This window comes from Zonotrichia leucophrys, chromosome 15 (assembly GCF_028769735.1).
Source record: "Zonotrichia leucophrys gambelii isolate GWCS_2022_RI chromosome 15, RI_Zleu_2.0, whole genome shotgun sequence".
Classification (NCBI taxonomy): Eukaryota; Metazoa; Chordata; class Aves; order Passeriformes; family Passerellidae; genus Zonotrichia; species Zonotrichia leucophrys.
In genome coordinates this window covers 12,385,085-12,403,463 of record NC_088185.1, presented here as the reverse complement: position 1 = coordinate 12,403,463, position 18,379 = coordinate 12,385,085, and the positions used below count along the sequence as shown (strand labels likewise).

Below are 18,379 nucleotides of genomic sequence, written 5' to 3'. Positions count from 1 at the left end.
GCACAATCCCTGCATCCTGGGGGGCTTCTCTGCTCCCTGGCCTTGGAGGGGAGCAGAGCCTGTCCTGGGACAGGCAGGGTGAGGGGTGGGACATCCTGGCTTGGCTTGTCCTGCTTGGCATCAGGGAGTTGGGATGTGCCCCCTCCGCTGCACTGCTCTGTGTGGGGGTCCCAGACTGGCAGAGCTGGGGTTCCATCCCCCCCTCCCAAGGTCACTGTTGTCACTGTCCCTCCTTCCTCCCAGCCTCTCTGTGCTCCCCCCAGCAGGGCTGAGAGCCCCTCTCCCACTCCCCCCAGCCCTGCCCTGCCCTCGGTGCAGTGCTGCAGTGCCGGGCTGTGCCGCAGCCCTTGGGTTAAACCAGGCTCTCCCAGTCCCTTGGGAGCCAGGCTTTAAAAAAAGAAGGAAGGGAAAAAACACACTGAAATCCTTAGGAAAGCATGGCAGGCTGGCCCTGTTTCCGTGCTCAGGACACAGGGTCCTCGTGCCTGCTGTGGGGTGTTTCCCCTCTGGAAAGCCCCATGTCACCCACCCCAGCCCTGGGTGAGGGATCCCAGCCCCACATTCCCACCTTCCTTCCCTGTCTTCTCCCAGGACAAACCAGCAGAGCCAGGGTGTCTCTGTAAGCACTTTTATTTGGTTATTGCACAGAAAGCAAAGATCAGTGGGCTGAGGTTCCTGGTGCACCGTGTGTGTCTGTGAGCATTCCAGCAGCTCCCAGCCTCTCCCACCTCTGCCCCAAGGGACTGTCACCCCCCAGGGCAGGGCAGGACCCCGCCAGCCCCCCCAAGCAGCTACAGCTCTGCATTGCACTCATCCATCCATTGCACATACATTAAATAAATGCACTTAGAGGAGAAGGGTGGTGGGGTTCCCCTGGGGGTCCCCCCTCTTCTCCTGGGTTATATTCAAGTGTTTAAATGTGGCGCTCGGCGAATATCACGTTCTGCGAGGGAAGCAATCGCCCACCCGAGGGGCTCTCACGGGCCTATTGCTAAGGGAAAGCCTGGCCTGGGGGTCCTGGGGGTCCCTGGGCTCCCACCCTGGGCCCAGCCATGGCAGGGAGCGGAGCAGCTCCCGTGCCCGGAGGTGCCTGCGGCTCCTGGGACCTTTCCGTCACTTCTTCCCCGGCTCTGGGGCTGTGCCCTCCTTGCTGGAGGGAGCCTCGGCTTTGGGGGGTTCCTTACTGGCTTTGGGCTCATCTTTGGGTTTTGCTTTAGCTTTGGGTTCCTCTGCTTTCTTGGGTTCCTCTGCCTTCTCCTTCTTGGGTTCCTCCACCTTCTTAGGCTCCTCTGCCTTCTCCTTCTTGGGCTCTTCCGCCTTCTCTTTCTTGGGCTCCTCTGCCTTCTTGGGCTCCTCCGCCTTCTCCTTCTTGGGTTCTTCTACTTTCTTCTTAGGCTCCTCAGCCTTTGGCTTTTCAGCCTCCTTGGTGGCTGCTTTGCTGACCTCCTGCTGAGGTTTTGCTGGAGCCTCCTCAGCTTTTCCCTCTTCGGCGGGTTTGGGGCTTGGCTTGGTCTCTTTGGCCTGTGGGGCTGGAGCCTCTGGCACAGCAGCTGCCTTCTCCTTTGGTTTCTCCTCAGGTTTCTCCTCTGCCTTGGCTGGGATGTCCTTCTTGGGAGCTTCTTCCTTCTTAGCCTCCTCAGGCTTGGAGGGAGCCTTCACCTCCTTGGGCTGCTCCTCCTTGGCCGGGGCCTTTGGAGCAGGGCTTGGCTCCTTGGCTGGGGCCACCTCCTTCTGTGGAGACTTGGCCTCCTCCTTCACGGGAGATTTGGCTTTCTCTGGGGACTTCACAGCTGGAGGTTTGGCCTCCTCTTTAGTGGGGCTTGGGGGCTTCTCTGGGGATTTGATAGATGGGAGTTTGGCTTCCTCCTTCAAGGGAGTTGCAGGTGGCTCTGGGGATTTCACAGCTGGGGGCTTGGCCTCCTCTTTAGAAGGGGCTGGGGGTTTCTCTGGGGACTTGACAGTTGGGGTTTTGGCCTCCTCTTTTGAGGGAGGTGTGGGTTTCTCTGGGGATTTCACTGTCGGGGTCTTGGCCTCCTCCTTAGAGGGAGGTGTGGGTTTCTCTGGGGATTTCACTGTCGGGGTCTTGGCCTCCTCCTTAGGGGGCATTGGTGGCTTTTCAGGGGATTTGACAGCTGGAGTCTTGGCTTCCTCCTTTGAGGGGGTTGGGGGTTTCTCTGGGGACTTCACAGCCGGGCTCTTGGCCTCCTCCTTTGAGGGGGTTGCAGGTTTTTCTGGGGATTTCACAACTGGGGTCTTGGCCCCTTCCTTTGAGGGGGATGGGGGCTTTTCAGGGGACTTGACTGCTGGGCTCTTGGCCTCCTCCTTTGAGGGGGACTCAGGTTTCTCTGGGGACTTGGCTTCTTCCTTTGAGGGGGACTCAGCCTCCTCCTTTGCAGGAGACTTGGCCTTTTCTTCTCCCTCTTCTTCAGCTTTCTCCTCTTCTTCTTCTTCCTCCCCCTCTTCCTCCTTCTCTTCAGCTTTTTCCTCCTCAGCCTCTTTCTCAGCCTCCTCCTCCTCTGTGACCTCCTCGGTCACCTGGATTTCCTCAGTCTGCTCCTCCACAATCACTGTCTCCTTCTCTGATTTTTCCACCACCTTGATCTTCTCCTCGCTCTTCACCTTGATGCTGGTGGTGATGCTGGGAGGCTTGGGGACCACCTCGGGGTAGGAGAGCATCCCAATGCCAGTCTCGAGCCGATACTCCTCCCCTTCCAGGAGCTTTCTGCCAGGGAGAGACCAGGGCAGGGCACTCAGTGATGGCTTCTCCTGTCCCCCCATGACCAGGAGCTGCCAGCAATGTCCTGCAGCTCCATCTCCCTCCCTGCCCCATCCTGGATGATCCTCCTGCTCCTATGGCCAGGGATGAGCAGGTTTCCTTGCCCTTCCCACCACACACCACGGGGTCACCCAGCTGGACATTGCCCACCGTGGATGGATGGTTTGCTCACCAAAAGGAGCCCAGGTGTTAACAAGGGACTTTGAGCAGACCTGGGTGAGACCCTCCACACCTTCCCCTGCCCCCCTGTACCTGTAGGCAGCAATTTCGATGTCCAGGGCCATCTTGACGTTGAGCAGATCCTGGTACTCGCGGAGCTGAGCTGCCATCTCCCACTTGGTGTTCCTCAGCTCATTGTCAAGCTGCTGGATGGTTTCCTGTGGGCAGACAGAGCAGTAATGGGAGGGGACACATGGCACAGTCCCCAGGAGCAGGGGGACACAGGAGCACCCCTAAACTGTCCCCTGGTCTCCAGCACCAAGGTGTCCTCACGGAGGAGTCTGCAGACACACAGCGAAGGGGACACAGCCAGGGGTGGCCCCAAGGTGTCCAGGTGCCTTGGGGGACCTGGCAGGAGCCCTGCATGCCCTGAGCAAGGAGCTGCACTCCAGCTGAGCCCCTGCATGCTCCCAGCACTGCCTCCAGCAGGGACACGCTGTGGGAATGCTTCTAGGACTTGAGTGAGTCCAATGGTAAGTGAACTCCAGCTGGAGGCTGGTGGCACCACCCTGGGGACAGCACTTCATTCTAAGGCCACTAAGGCAGCCCTCACTTCCCAGATCTGGAGGACAGGATGTGGCCCAAAGCCTGGACACACTTCCATGGCATTTGTGACCATCCTCACAGGCAGCTCAGTGCCAGGCAGTGCCATGGGGCAGCTCCAGGGGAGCTGAGGGACACAACAGCCCAGACACCACCTCAGGCTCTGGGTTCCTCATCCCTGTGGGCTGGGGAAGGCCAGTTCTGACACAGCCCCAAGCATGTCCCACAACTCCTTCCCATCCCTGAAGCCAAACCCCAGCGCTGCCCTCCCCAGCAGCAGGATGGTCCCTCCCCAGCCTGGGCCGCTGCCCACTGCGCCACGGCACCTGGTAGGACAGGACATCTGCATGGTGGCGCTCCTCCGAGTCCTGCCTCTGCCTCTCCAGCGACTCCTGGGTCCCTTTGAGGGCCTCCAGCTCGGTGGTCTTGGCCTGGAGCTGCCGGCGGTACTCGGAGATCTCCTCCTGGGCCAGGCGCATGGCGTCCGTGTTCACCTTGGCCACCTCCGACAGCTTGTCCAGCCTCACTGCGAGGGAAAAGGGAAGCTGCAGGGCGGGGGGGAAGGAATCTGCAGCCTCCCCTCCTTGGGGAAACCCAAACCTGTCCATGCCACACGTCCGTGTCCTCTGCAGAGCCACCCCGGGCTCCCTGAGCCCTCTGCCTTCCCCACCCCTCCCTCCATCTCTGCCGGGAAGCGAAGGAGGACGGGCAAGACGAGCTCGGGGCTGTTTCTGCCATGCTGGACTTCAGCCAGTGCAGATCCTCGCTGCAGCCCCCGCCTCCCCTTCAGCTGTGCCACAGCCCCCTGCCCCACAGCCCCGGCCCGAGGCGGGGGGGGTTTTGCCGCAGCGCCCTGCGGACACCCCAGGGGACGAGGGAGGGCACAGAATGAGGGGACAGGAACGGGGAGCAGTGATCCTGCGGTTCCCCATTCCCGGGACGGGCGCCCGGGGTCGCCGCTGCCGCTGCCCGCGGTGCTGAAGCTCCGCTGTCCGCGGTGCTGGAGCCGCCCTGCGCGCCCGGGGCTCAGCCTGGGATGCCGAGCGGCTTTTGGGGTGCCGACCCCACCCTCTGCACCGTAGTGCCCCCCCCACCCCAAAAAAGGGCCTCTCTCTGTCCTCCCCTCCCGCGTCAGGGATGCGGTCCCGCCCCCCCAGCACTGCAAGCACCCCTGGCTTCGCCCCGGCTCAGAGGGACCAGCACAATTCCCTGCAGCATCGGGGGTCCTGCACCCCAAAAACTTGGTCCTGGAACCCTCCTCGGAACTCACTGCGGGGCGGAGGGGAGTCGGGCAGGGCAGCCGCAGGCACTGGGGCTCTGGTGGAAGGGATGGGGTCACCCTGAAGCCCTCCCAGGTGGATGTACGGGAGGTCCCTGCACACCGCTAGGGTGGGGGGCACTAACCCTCCCCGAGTGCAATAGAGGGGGACTCGCTATCCCAACACCCTCCAGGAGCGCAGGAGACGTGGGAGGGGTCCCTGCACCTCCCGGGGTGGCGGTAACTAACACGATACAGAGAGCGGAGGGTTCCGCATCCCTCGGGCCTCCCTTTGCTCCAAGCCCATCCCGGAGCGCGGCAGCCCCGCGTGTCCCGGGGGAGGTACCGGGATGCTCCCGGCGGGTTCGGCGGCCCCACCCTCGCACTCACCGCGGAACCACTCCTCGGCCTGCAGGGTGCTGCGGGCGGCCGTGCCCTCCAGCTGTGCGCGCAGGTCGCGGAGCGCGGCGGTGACTCCGGGCCGCAGGGAGGCGGGCGGCTCTGCGGGCAGCTCGGGCCGCGCCCCGCGCAGCAGCGCTCCCACCTCGGCGCGGTGCTGCCTCCGCAGCTGCTCCGCCTCCTCCCGCAGCGCCCGGGCTCGCTCCTCCAGCGGCGCCCGCGCCCGCTCCTCCTGCGCCGAGCGCTGCGCCAGCCCGCGGGCCGCCGCCTCCAGCTCCGAGCGCTGCCGAGCCTCGTCCTCCAGCCTTCCCCGCAGCGCCGCCACGTCCTCGGCCAGGCGCGCCCGCTCCAGCCGCAGCTGGCCCTTCTCGGCGCCCAGGCGCAGCACGGTGCCCCGCATGTCCCGCAGCTCCCGCGCGTACAGCTCGCCCATGGCCGAGCGCCCCGCCTGCTGCTGCCGCAGCGCCGCCGCCTCGGCCGCCAGCGCCCGGTTCTGCTGCTCCAGCGCCCGCACCCGCTCGATGTAGCCGGCGAAGCGATCGTTCAGCACCTGCAGCAGCTCCTTCTCGTTGCGCGCCCGCGGTTCGCCGTTCAGCGAGTCCAGGCTCTCGGTGGAGGACGCGGCCGCGCTGCCGCCACCGCCGCCCGCGCCCCGCGCCCGTCCCACCACCGGGGCCGGCCACGAGTAGAAGCCGCTGGAGGCGGCGGAGCGCGGGGCTGCGCGGCCCGGCTCCTTGCGGAGCCCCCCCGGGGGGCCCAGCAGCGTCTCCAGCATCAGGCTCATGGCGACCCCCGCCCTCGCTGCGGCACCGCCGCGGCCGCCCGCTTTATAGCGCTCGGGGCGGCCGCTCCGCCCCGCCACCGGCACCGGCAGCGGCACCGCCCCGCGCCGCCGCCGCAGCCCCGCGGGTGCGGGGGGACCCCGTGCCACGCCCAGGTGGGGAGCGGGAGCCGCAGCAGAAAGGAGAGGATTGTCCCTCGAAAGGAGAACGGGGACCACGGGGCACAGCGGGAGCCCGGGAGCAGCAAACAGGACCACCGGGAAGGGAGTGGAGAGATCCCGCAGGGAGCACTGAACCCCCCGGGCAGGGAGCAGGACCCCCGGGAACAGAGAGTGAGACCCCCGGGAAGGGAGCAGGGAGCTCCTTGAGAGAGAACACATCCCCTGCAGGGAGCAGGACCACCGGGAATAGAGAATGGCACCCCCGGGAAGGGAGCAGGGATACCCCAGGACAGAGTGAGGACCCCGCGGGACATGGAGAGACCCCAAAGCAAGAAGGGACCCTCGGAGCAGAGAGGGGGAAAAGAGGAATAGAGGGTGGGACCTTCAGAGAGGGAGGTGGGACCCCCGAGGACAGGGCGAGGACCCCACAGAAAGGGAGTGGGGAGCTCCCCTGGGCAGAGAGAGGAACACCTGGGAATAGAGTGGGGTCCCCAGGAATGGAGAGTGGGACCCTGGGGAGGGGGCTGGGACCACCCAGTACAGAGCAGGACCCCACCCCGGTGTGAAGGAGAAAGGGGGGACCCCCGGGTGGCACAGACACCCCTCCAAGGGTGGGGCAGCGACCCTGGGGTGGGGCCCTCACTCGGTGTCCCCCCGGGCCAGGCACTGACTGGGGGATGGTGCCGGGAGGGTCCCCCTGGGGGGACAGGGGACAGCCCTGCGGGATGCTGGGGACATCCAGGCAGCGAGGGATGGGAGGGCCAGGTCGGCCATCCCTGCTGGAGTGGGGATGGGGAAGGGGATGGAGATGGGGATGGGGTGGGGGGATGTGACCCCCAAAACCTGCCCTTGGCACCGGGGCATCCACGGGCCACCCAGCCAATCAGCACTCGGGTACCATAGAACCAATCAGCACTTGGATACCATAGAGCTAATCAGCACTCAGGTACAACCCAGCCAATCAGCAGTCATGTGCCATCCTGCCAATCCGCACTCACAGACAGCCCTGCAAGTCAGCCCATATGGAGCAATGGCCAATCAGCAGTCACAGACCACCCAGCCAATCAGCACAGTTGCTGTCCAGCCAATCAACATACATGGAGCTCCAGATGTGGGCAGGTACTGACAGCTCAGCCAATCAGCAGCCAGGCATGGAGATCCCAGCCAATCAGCAACCAGGTCTATAGACATTGTCCCAGCCAATCAGCAGGCAGGAGCACTGATCCCAGCCAATCAGCACACAGGTCTATAGATCCCAGTCAATCAGTAGATAGGTTCATAGATCCCAACCAATCAGCACACAGGTCCACAGATCCCAGCCAATCAGCACACAGGCCCACAGATCCCAGCCAATCAGCAGGCAGCTCCATGGCTCCCAGGATCAGCCCTGGTGTCCCCGCTGTCCCCACAGCTGTCCCGTGTGTGTGTACGGTCCCACCCCGTCCCTTCTCCCCCAGATCCAAGGAAGCAGGGCCGGGAGCAGCCGGGATGCACCAGGAGGGGCGCGAGGCTGAGCATCCCCAGCGGGTGACACAGTGACACACCCCGGGAGTGTTGGGGACACGGGGACAGCAGGCACGGGCCACCCCAGAGCAGCTGTGCCCGCCCTGCTCCCGCTGCCAGCCCCGCTGACCCGCTCCAGGCCATTGTCACCAGCCTGGGGCCGTGGGGACCCGCGGGTGGGGACAGGCGGGCCCTGAGGGTCCTTCCCACCCTGGGGACAGCCGGCTGAGCAAGGGGACACGGCCCGTGGAGGGGTGACCCTGTCCCCACACCCTGTGTCACCCCCGCTCCCGAGCCCTGCCTCCAAGCCCTTTTCCCCTTTTCCAACCCAAACCCTGGGGTGTCCCCTGTCCTCCTGTCCCCACATCTCTCTCCTCCATCCCATATTCCCATCCGGTGTCTCCATCTCCTGTCCTGTCTATATCCCTGTCCCTATCCACGTTCTCATCCCATGTCCCCATCCTCTATCCCCATCCCTGTCTCCATACCATGCCCCTATCTCCTGTCCCAATCTCTTTCCCTATCCCTGTTCCCATTCCATGTCCCCGTCCCCAATCCCTAGCCCCCGTTCCCATAGTCTATCCCCATCCCTGTCTCCATACCATGCCCCTGTCTCCTGTCCCCATTTCTTTCCCTATCCCTGTCCCCATCCCATGTCCCCATCCCCTATCCCCATCCCCTGCTTGCATCCCATGTCCCTATCCCCTATCCCCATTCCCTGTCCCCCATCCCATGTCCCCATCCCCACCCCCAGTTCCCATTCCCTGTCCCCGTTCCCTGTCCCCCATTCCCTCTCTCCCATCCCATCCCCATCTCTGTTCCCCCATTCACTCTCCCCCATCCCTATCCCTGCCCCATTCCCTCTCCCCTATCCCATCCCCGTTCCCCCATTCCCTCTCCCCTATTCCATCCCAGTTCCCCCATTCCCTCTCCCCTATCCCATCCCATCCCTGTTCCCCCATTCCCTCTCCCCTATCCCATCCCCATCTCTGTTCCCCATTCCCTTGCCCCATCCCTATCCCTGCCCCATTCCTCTCCCTATCCCATCCCGTTCCACCATTCCCTCTCCCTATTCCATCCCAGTTCCCCCATTCCCTCTCCCCTATCCCATCCCCGTTCCCCCATTCCCTCTCCCCTATCCCCATCCCGTTCCGCCATTCCCTCTCCCCCATCCCCATCCCTGCCCATTCTCGTTCCCGCTCCCGTTTCCAGCCCCGCCCCTCCCGCCATGCCCCGCCCCTTTCCCCGCCCACCCGCAGAGGCCCCGCCCCGCCCCGGAAGCGCTCCCCGCTCCTCAGTTCCGGTGGCGGCGGCGGCGGCAGCAGGTACGGACCGGGCCGGGCCGGGCAGGGCAGGGACCGACAGGGACTGACGGACCGGGCTGGGGCAGAGCCGGGCCCCGCAGCCGCTCCTGCCCGGGCCGCCTCCCCCGTGCGCACCCGGGACAGGGCCCCCGCCGGGGCTCGGGCCGCGCCGCGTCCTTCTGGGCCCGGGGCCCTCCCGCCCCCCGGCCTGAGCCGTGCCCTGTGTGCCCCTCAGGGACCGGCGGTGTCCCCGCTGTGACTCCTGGCCCGGCCTGCGCTGAGCCCCGGGCCGTGTCCCCGGGCTGGGTCCCCTCCTCAGTCCGGGCCGTGTCCCGGGCTGTGTCCCCATGCTCCCTCCCCTGTCCCGGGCTGTGTCCCTGTGCTCCCCTCCTCACTCCGGGCTGTGTCCCGTGCTCCCCTCCCCTGTCCCGGGCTGTGTCCCCATGCTCGTCTCCTCACTCCGGGCTGTGTCCCCGTGCTCCCCTCCTCACTCCGGGCTGTGTCCCCATGCTCCCCTCCCCTGTCCCGGGCTGTGTCCCCATGCTCCCCTCCCCTGTCCCGGGCTGTGGTCCCCATGCTCCCCTCCTCACTCCGGGCTGTGTCCCCATGCTCCCCTCCTCACTCCGGGCTGTGTCCCCATGCTCCCCTCCCCTGTCCCGGACCGTGTCCCCCTCCCCTGCTCCGCTGGGGCCCACGGGGGTCTCCCCACCCCGCAGCCCCCCCCGGGCCGTGTCCCGCCTGTCCCCGCGTGTCCCCGTGTGGCAGCGCTGCCCTCCCGGCTCCGTCCCTCAGGGATCCCCCGGGATCCGCTCCCTTCCCTGGCACCGTGTCCTGGCCCGAGGGGCACCGTGCTGGGGACAGGACCCCCGGGAAGGGCTGGGGGACACGGGGTGAGCCCTTCACCCCCCAGGACATGGCACAGCCATAGGGAAAGGTGCATGGAATAAACCGGGCATGGAGCAGGCAGGGAGGCTGATATCCTGTGCTCGCTGCCTCCTCCAGGGAGATTTGGGGGGAAAAAGGCCCAAAGTGGATAAAAAGGAGCTGTGAGGCAGCTCCAGGCTGAGGGGGCCGTGTTGGGGGTGTTGCTGTTGTTGTTGCAGGTGTTGTGTGGGGTTCTGGCCCCTGTCAGGGTCCCATCCCCAGCAGCAGAGGGGGCTCAGTGGGAATTTGGGGTGAGCGCAGGGATGGGAGATGTTTTGTGTCTGCTGTCTCCTGGGGTGACAGAAAAGGGGACAAACCTTGGATGAGCAGTGGGACTGGTGTGCTTTGTGGCTCCCACACCCATTTGTGGGGTCACACTGCCAGGCTGAGCAGCCTTTGGCACCCCAAGGGCCTTTCCAGAGGTGTTGGGCCTTGCTTGGATGGAGCCAGGCTGGGAATTCCAGGTGTCCACAGCAGAACCTGGCTGTCCCAGGAGCAGAACGTCCCCTGGGCCACAGGAACCTGGTGCTGTGGCCAGGACAAGGCCCTTGGTGTCCCTGAGATGCTCAGCTGAGTTTGGGGGTGCCATCCCAGTTCAAGGTGATTGAAATCCCCCCAGCTCTCAGAGCTCTGGGCTCTGTGGCAGTGGGATCCTGGCAGGGGACACCTCAGCATTGTCCTTCTCCCTTGTTCCTTTATTTTATTCCCCTGATATTGGTTGTGATGGGATGTATTGCTTGCAGCTCATTTGCTGCTGCCACTGCTTTGGATCTGCCAAAGACTTTTTGGGTTTGCTTCGAGCACTTTGCTGATGGCACAGTGAGCTTGGCTCCTGCCCCTGAGTTATCCAGGTTATGCCTTGTTTGGTGGAGATGGAGCCTTTTGGAATGCCCATGGCTTGGTCAGTGACAGACTGGTGAGAGGATGGGGATGGTCCTGGTGGGATCAGCAGAATCACAGCCCTGAGCTGCTGCAGCAAAAACTGGCTCCAGTTAGGGCAGACAGGGGGGAAATATCCTACAGGAATGTGTGTGGGGCTGCTGGGAGGGCTTGTGGAGGGATGGGAGGTGTGGGATGAGCACAGGGATGGGAGCTGTGGGATTTGGGATCTGAGGACAAGGATGGGAGCTGTGCCCGTGGCTGTAGGATGGGAAGCACTGCTGTGAGTGAGGAGATAACTGGGACCAGCACAAGGCTCTGGAGCTGTTGGGTTGGGTATCCTCAGCCTCTGGCTCTCTTTCTGCACCCTGGGATGTTTCTCTCCCTTGCCTGTGGCAGCTCCTGGGTCTGTCCATGGGGCAGGGATGTGCTCAGAGCTGTGTTGGTCTGGTTATTTTATTTTTAATTTTCACTCATGAGCGTGATGGGACTGTTGGGGTGCATTTCTTGAGTTTTATTTGTTGTATTACCTTTATTACATGGTTGAGACAATGGGAAGATGGTAAAGTTTATGTTCAGCTGGTAGCAGCTCAAGATTTCTTTGTTACAGAATACTTCAAAAACTTTTAGCTAAGTTTATAGATAATTGTTCTAGCTAATTACTAAAAGTACATGAATACTTGTTCACACAGTGTTTGCTTGTCTTCTTTCAATGGACAATACACAGTACATTATTAAGTTTAAACCTTCTACTGTCTTGCTAAGCATATTTATTTTCTTGTAGTCTTAAGGTCTGTCTAAGCCAAGCTTAAGGCTTAATCTATTGTTTCATGTCCTTGCTTGCTGTACTATTATAACATTTCTTCTTTCAGACTTCCTAACTACAACTTAGCTCTAAGGATTTTGTTCTTTCTGTTTCTGGGGCTGCTTTTACAGCTTTTTTTGGAAGCTTTCTTACCTTTACTGGTTCCCACAGGGAGCCATCACCCCCTCACCCTGCCTGGCCTGTGCAGGGCCCTGGAGCTGCCCACACCAGCAGGGAGCAGTTATGTGATTCCCCACGGCTCCAGTTACCCATTAATGTTTTAGAGTATTCATTTCCCTAATTATGCCCCCTTGGCCCTCAGGTGCTGCATTTGCAGCTGGGCTGTTTGTTTGTGGGAGTTCCTTTCCCCACTAACCTCCAGCTGCCCCTCTGTTTTCCAGGGGAGCTCTTTCCTAGGGGCTTGGCTTTGGAGTTCCTGCTCCTTTCTGCTCTCCCTGGTGGCAGCAGCCTGTCCTTCCTTTCCTTTTTCCCCTTTTCCCCCTTCCTCCTTTTCCCCTTTCCCCTTTTCCCTCTCCTTTTTCCTTCCCTTTTCCCCTTCCGCTTTCCCTTCCTCCTTTTCCCTTCTCCTTTTCCCCCTTCTCCTTTCCCCGTCTCCTTTTCCCCTTCCTCCTTTCCCCTTCCTCCTTTTCCCCTTCCTCCTTTTCCCCTTTTCCTTTCCCCTTTCTCTTTCCCTTTCTTTTTCCCCTTTCTCCTTTCCTTCTCCTTTTCCCCTTTCTCCTTTTCCCCTTTCTCCTTTTCCCCTTTCTCCTTTTCCCCTTTCTCCTTTCCCCTTTTCCTTTCCCCCCTTTTCCTTTCCCCCCTTTCCCTTTCCCCCCTTTCCCTTTTCCCCCCTTTCCCTTTTCCCCCCTTTCCCTTTCCCCCTTTCCCTTTCCCCCTTTCCCTTTCCCCCTTTCCCTTTCCCCCCTTTCCCTTTCCCCCCTTTCCCTTTTCCCCCTTTCCCTTTCCTCCCTGGCTCAGCCTGGGCAGCTCAGAGCTCTGGCAGCCACAGAACTCCTGGGCTGGGCTGTCAGAGGGTCTAGGAGGGCCTGGGGGCTGTGGTGGGCAGGGATAAGCAGGGATTTGGGATGTCTTGGGCACAGGTTTAGGGCTGCATCCCAGCCCTGGCAGTGGCTCTGTGCTGGGGGAAGCTGAAAGTGAGCCCAGAGGAGGCACCAGAGATGCTGCAGGGGCTGGAGCCAGGCTGGGAGAGCTGGGGGTGCTCACCTGGAGAGGAGAAGGCTCCAGGGAGAGCTCAGAGCCCCTGGCAGGGCCTGAAGGGGCTCCAGGAGAGCTGGAGAGGGACTGGGGACAAGGGATGGAGGGACAGGCACACAGGGAATGGCTCCCAGTGCCAGAGGGCAGGGCTGGATGGGATATTGGGAATTGGGAATTGTTCCCTGGCAGGGTGGGCAGGCCCTGGCACAGGGTGCCCACCTGGATCCCTGGAAATGTTCCAGGACAGGGTTTGGAGCAGCCTGGGACAGTGGGAGGTGTCCCTGCCCATGGCAGGGGTGGGATGAGATGATCCCTTAAGGTCCCTTCCCACCCAGACCATCCCATGGTGAAAGTCTCTGGTCAGCAGCATCTCAGCCTTCAAGGATGGAGGAATTATCCTAAACCAGGGAGCTGAAAGTAGCAGAATAAATGAGTTTTCCTGCACTTTCCATAAGAGGAATTGCTCAGTGTGGAAAGGAGCTGGGTGGGAATTGCTCAGTGTGGAAAGGTCTGGATGGGGATTGCTCAGTGGGGAAAGGAGCTGGATGGGGATTGCTCAGTGTGGAAAGGAGCTGGGTGGGGATTGCTCAGTGGGGAAAGGAGCTGGATGGGGATTGCTGGAGCTGAGGGAGCAAACCTTCCCTCTGCATCCTCCAAAGCAGAGCCAGGCAGCAGTGCTGGCCCCTGCCCAAGGGCTGAGCTGTGGGAATTCACCTGCAGCTGGCAGCCAGCCCTGCCTTGTCACCCTGGCACAGCCTGGGGGACACACAGGGTGCAGGGTGCTGAGCACTGGTTTTTTGGGTCCCCTCATCACCCTGCTCCAGGCCCTAAAGTGCTTCCTGCCCTGGGGAGGGTTGTGTTGTGTGAGGAGCGAGGGCTGTGCCTTCATTCCAGAGCTGGAGGAGCCACTTTCCTTCTTGGGATTGCTGCAGGGCTTAAAGGGGTGGGGAAATGGGTGGTTGTCTCAGCCCCTGGTATCAGTGGGGTGTTTCAGTGGGGCTGGGGATGGGGAGAGCACAGGCTGTGCTTTCCCTGCCCCTGGGAGAGCAGGGAGCTGCAGGAAGCGGCCGGTGTGATTGATGGCTGCGAGCTGCCTGCACAAATCCCCTGCTCAGCTTCAAGTTTGCTTTCCAGGCACTTCTGCAGAGCAGGGCTGAGTGTGAGCCAGGTCCTGGAGTCGGAGGGACTGCAGTGAATCCTCTTTTCTTCCCTCCCTTCCTTGCTGCCAGTGTGGCAGGACGGGATCTGCAGTGAGGTGCAGAGAGCTGCGGCGCAGCCCGGAGCTCCCGCTGTTCCCTGGAGAGCCATCGACTTAGAGGGATAAAAAAGGCTCTGAATCAATCCCAGGTAACTGAGGCAGGGAGGAGTGTCCTGGCTCACCAGGGGCAGGGCTGTGGGACTGTGGTGCCAGCCTTCCCCCTCTGGAATAGCACCAGGATGGTGCTGCCAGCCCCCAGAGCAGCCCCAAACCCACGCAAGCTCCTTCCCTCTCCCTCGCTGCCAAGCTGTGTGCTCTGCCCAGCCTGCTCAACCCCCAGATTTCATCCAGATTTTCCTTTTATCCCTGCTGGGGATGCCTCTCCAGCTTGGACAGGGAACAGAGGACACAGTTTCTCTGTGCTCCTGCTGCGTTTGGCTTTCAAGATGCTCATTTGCGTTTTAAACCCATCCGCAAGCTCTTTTTTTTTAATCTCTTTTTTTTTTTTTTTACTTGGCTTTGCTTCCTGTATTCCTGCCCCTCCAAAACAGCAAGGCCACTGCAGGCTTTCAAGGACAAGCCTCTGGTTCCTTCCCTGTTGAAGGAAAGATGGGAAAACCAGCCATAAAAGCCAAATCCGTGCTGACCTTTCTGAAGGGCTGCACATCTCCTTCCTCAGCCTGCCGAGCCCTAAATCTGCCCTAAACTGCCTGAATTATATAATGGAGCCTCAAGTGCTGGGCTGAAACCTCACAGCCTTGGAATTTAAAGCAAGCCTGCTGGAGCAGGGCTGGTTTGTGGGAGAGGCTCCCTTTGATCTGGCAGATCTGTGCCCCTTGGCTGTGCTGTCCCTCTGAGCTGAGCCTCAGGTTTGGCTCAGTTCCTGTCCCCTGCCCTGAGCTGTTCCCTGGGTAGGTGAGAGGGAGGGCTGGCTGTGAGTTTTCCTTAGGAAAGCATTTTTTGGGTGAGGGGGGATCACTGAGCCCCTGCTGCCCAGCTCTGTGCAGGATGGGATGAGCAAAGTCAGGGCTGGAATCTTCAGTGGAATCATCCTCCTTGGAGAGCCCTGATTCCCCATCATCACAGAGCTGTGAGGTGCTCACCCTCCCTTAGGGATTGAGCTCCTCCTTGTGCCTCTTCCCATGGGATCCCAAACTCTTTCCCTCCCTTGTTTTCCCTTCCTGGAGCTCTCCCTAACAATCCCTGTTATCAGACAATGATCAGCCCTGACCCTCAGTGCTCTGCCTCTCCTCCAGGGCCGTGCTGCTGCCTGGAGACCACCATGACAGACTCCAAGTACTTCACCACCACCAAGAAAGGTAAGGCAAGGAGCAGGAATGTCACAATTCATCCCAAAATCACCACTCCTGTATAACCCAGGTGGGGAGGGCTGGGAAGCTCCTGTGGCAGTGCTGTGGCTCACACCTCACCCTGCTCCTGGGTGCAGCTCCTGGGCTGCTGTGGGCTCAGGACACCTTGTCCCCAGCCCCCTGGGCCCAGCCAGGGCTGCTGGCAGCTGCTGATCGGCTTTAGCAGCTCAGGAGCTCCCCTGGGCAGCACTCAGGGCCTTAAGCACTCTCCAGAGCGAGGAATTAATGTGAGAGAAGCCATGTGGCATCTTCCTCCTCAATCTGCCAGCCAGGAGGGAGTGAGGAGCTCAGCCTGGCTGCAGGAGATGCTGCCCTGGGCTGGGGGTGCTGCCACAGGCAGGAGGGATCTGGGAGCCTCATCTGGCCTTGAGGAGCAGTGCCCAGAATCCATCCTCATGGGGCTGGGGTAATCACCCCACAACCAAAACCACCCTCTGATAACCCCATGCAGTGCCTGTGGGCTGCTCCTGGCTCCTGCAGCATGTCCCATCCTTCCACAAGGATTCAGCAGGAGGTGAATATTCCATTCCCATGGGTGAGAGCTGAGCCCTCAGAGCAGCCCCAGCCTCAGGGGGGTGTTTGGGAAATTAAATCTCTCTTTTCAGGGGTGGCAGAGAACCCTGTCACCCAGCAGAGGTGTGCTTAGCTTTGAATTATTTATATTTACTTCAGGCTTCTCAAATTAATTCTATAAATGGGTAAGATATTTATTTGCCAATTCAAGGAAACAGTTGTTTGTTTGTTTTTTTTTTTTTCAAATTAAGCCGAATTAGGCTTTAAAATTAGTCTTCATATGAAAAATAGACTTCAAATTTAGTCTTGAAAAATTCTCTGGTCAAGTTTGGCAACCAAATAATGACTTGTGACAGATCAATAGGAAATGAGTTGAGATAATATTATTGTGAAATCTTGAGCCAGCTTTAGAATTAATCAGTTTCCAACTTTTCAGTTATGAGAGGTTATGTATATCTTACTTGCCAAATAAACTGAATTATAGTCTTTGACATTTTCCACTAAGCCCTGAGCTGCCACTTTTCCCATTTCTCCAGGGGAGATATTTGAGCTGAAGGCTGAGCTGAACAGTGACAAGAAGGAGAAGAAGAAGGAGGCTGTGAAGAAGGTGATCGCCTCCATGACTGTGGGCAAGGACGTCAGGTGTGTGCTGGGAATGGAGCCTGGAGTATCCTGAGTGGGAAGGGACCCCCAGGATCATCCAGGGCAGCTCCAAAACCCCATCCTGGGCATCCCTGGCAGTGCTGCCCAAAGGCTCCTGGAGCTCTGGCAGCCTCGGGGCCGTGCCCATTCCCTGGGCAGTGCCAGCACCCTCTGGTGCTGAGGGAAATTCCTCATGATCTTCCCATTGGAGCTGGGAACTGAAGAGTGTGTTAGGAACCAGGATATTGCCAAAGCACTCAGTGAAAAGGCCTGGTGGGCTTTAGAGGGAGTTCAGGCTTCTGGGAGAAGAACCTTTCCCTGAAATTTACCCTAAACCTCTCCTTCATGCTGTTCTCCCACGTGCCCAAGCCAAACCCAGCTGGTTTTGGGTTCCCTTTTCCCCCTGTTGCTTCCAGGGGGGCTTCCATGCTGCTTTTCACCCAGGATGTGGGCAGGGACATCAGGTGTGTGCTGGGGCTGCAGCCTGGAATATCCTGAGTGGGAAAGGACCCCCAGGATCATCCAGGGCAGCTCCAAAACCCCATCCTGGGCATCTCTGGCAGCCTCGAGGCTGTGCCCATTCCCTGGGCAGTGCCAGCACCCTCTGGGGGAAGAACCTTGCCCTGAAATTTACCCTAAACCTCTCCTTCATGCTGTTCTCCCATGTTCCCAAGCCAAACCCAGCTGGTTTCGGGTTCCCTTTTTCCCCCTGTTGCTTCCAGGGGGGTTTCCATGCTGCTTTTCCCCCAGGATGTGGGCAAGGACGTCAGGTGTGTGCTGGGAATGGAGCCTGGAATATCCTGAGTGGGAAGGGACCCCCAGGATCATCCAGGGCAGCTCCAAAACCCCATCCTGGGCATCTCTGGCAGCCTTGGGGCCGTGCCCATTCCCTGGGCAGCCTGGGCAGTGCCAGCACCCTCTGGGGGAAAAACCTTTCTCTGAAATTTACCCTAAACCTCTCCTTCATGCTGTTCTCCCATGTTCCCAAGCCAAACCCAGCTGGTTTTGGGTTCCCTTTTCCCCCTGTTGCTTCCAGGGGGGTTTCCATGCTGCTTTTCCCCCAGGCACACCCTGGCTGCAGCTCTGCCTCCTGGAGTGCAGGTTGTGGCCACGTGGCCACCTGGCAGGTGGGGGCTCTCCTGGCTTTTGTTGTAATCTGGCTAAAAGAGGATTGGTCTGGCTGCCAGATCAGTTTGTTGGGATTATTCCCACTTCCTTTGTGTGTTGCTAAAAACAAGCAGGACCCCCTTTGGAGGGTTTGTGGCAGTGCCTGGATGCTGATAAACCCTTTACAGCCTCTCCAGTCCAAAAGGTCAGGCAGCTGCTGCTGTTCCTGCTTCCTTTTCCATCTGGCTGAGCTGAGCTGCACGTGGCTCCTTCCGTGCCTTGTCCTGCACAGACCTGTCCCAGCACAGGCAGCATCAGCAATTTGATTTTCATGGTGCATTTGAGAGTAAATGGAGGGAAAACACATCAGGGTTTGGAGAACTGGGGCATCCCTGGCTCCCAGAGCAGCAGCAGCAGCAGCAGGGAGTGTCCATCTTGAGACCACTGTGGAAATCACATGGAAATGGCAGGAGCTTCCAGGGCTTGAAGGGGCTTAAAAAAGGAGGGAGAGCAGCTTTTTGCATGGAAAATAGTGACAGAACAAAGGAGAATGGCTTTAAGCTAAAGGGGATTTAGATGGGATATTGGGAATTGGGAATTGTTCCCTGGCAGGGTGGGCAGGCCCTGGCACAGGGTGCCCATCCTGGATCCCTGGCAGTGCCCAAGGCCAGGCTGGACTTGCACCCTGGGACAGTGGAAGGTGTCCCTGCCTGTGGTAGGGGGTAGAACCTGATAAATTTAAAGATTCCATGATTCCCAAGCCATTCCATGATCCTGTGGC

The 18,379-nt window shown here is 60.2% G+C and overlaps 2 protein-coding genes across 2 annotated transcripts in view; one reads left to right on the top strand and one right to left on the bottom strand.

Annotated features, from left to right (window-relative positions):
* Window positions 1–614: 614 nt before the first annotated feature.
* NEFH (neurofilament heavy chain) lies at window positions 615–6,006 on the bottom strand. Its single transcript, XM_064726775.1, has 4 exons — window positions 5,187–6,006; window positions 3,865–4,064; window positions 3,029–3,153; window positions 615–2,722 (listed from the first exon to the last, which is right to left on the bottom strand). Exons 1-4 carry the CDS (start codon window positions 5,977–5,979, stop codon window positions 1,114–1,116), a joined length of 2,727 nt encoding a protein of 908 aa, XP_064582845.1. The 5' UTR covers window positions 5,980–6,006; the 3' UTR covers window positions 615–1,113.
* Window positions 6,007–8,922: 2,916 nt separating this feature from the next.
* Window positions 8,923–18,379, top strand: part of AP1B1 (adaptor related protein complex 1 subunit beta 1) — a 29,570-nt gene continuing 20,113 nt past the window's right edge. The window contains exons 1-4 of the mRNA XM_064727237.1: window positions 8,923–8,966; window positions 13,903–14,115; window positions 15,223–15,285; window positions 16,386–16,491. Of these exons, the coding sequence (XP_064583307.1) occupies window positions 15,249–15,285; window positions 16,386–16,491 (143 nt within the window). The 5' untranslated portion in view covers window positions 8,923–8,966; window positions 13,903–14,115; window positions 15,223–15,248. The remainder of the gene's footprint in view (window positions 8,967–13,902; window positions 14,116–15,222; window positions 15,286–16,385; window positions 16,492–18,379) is intronic.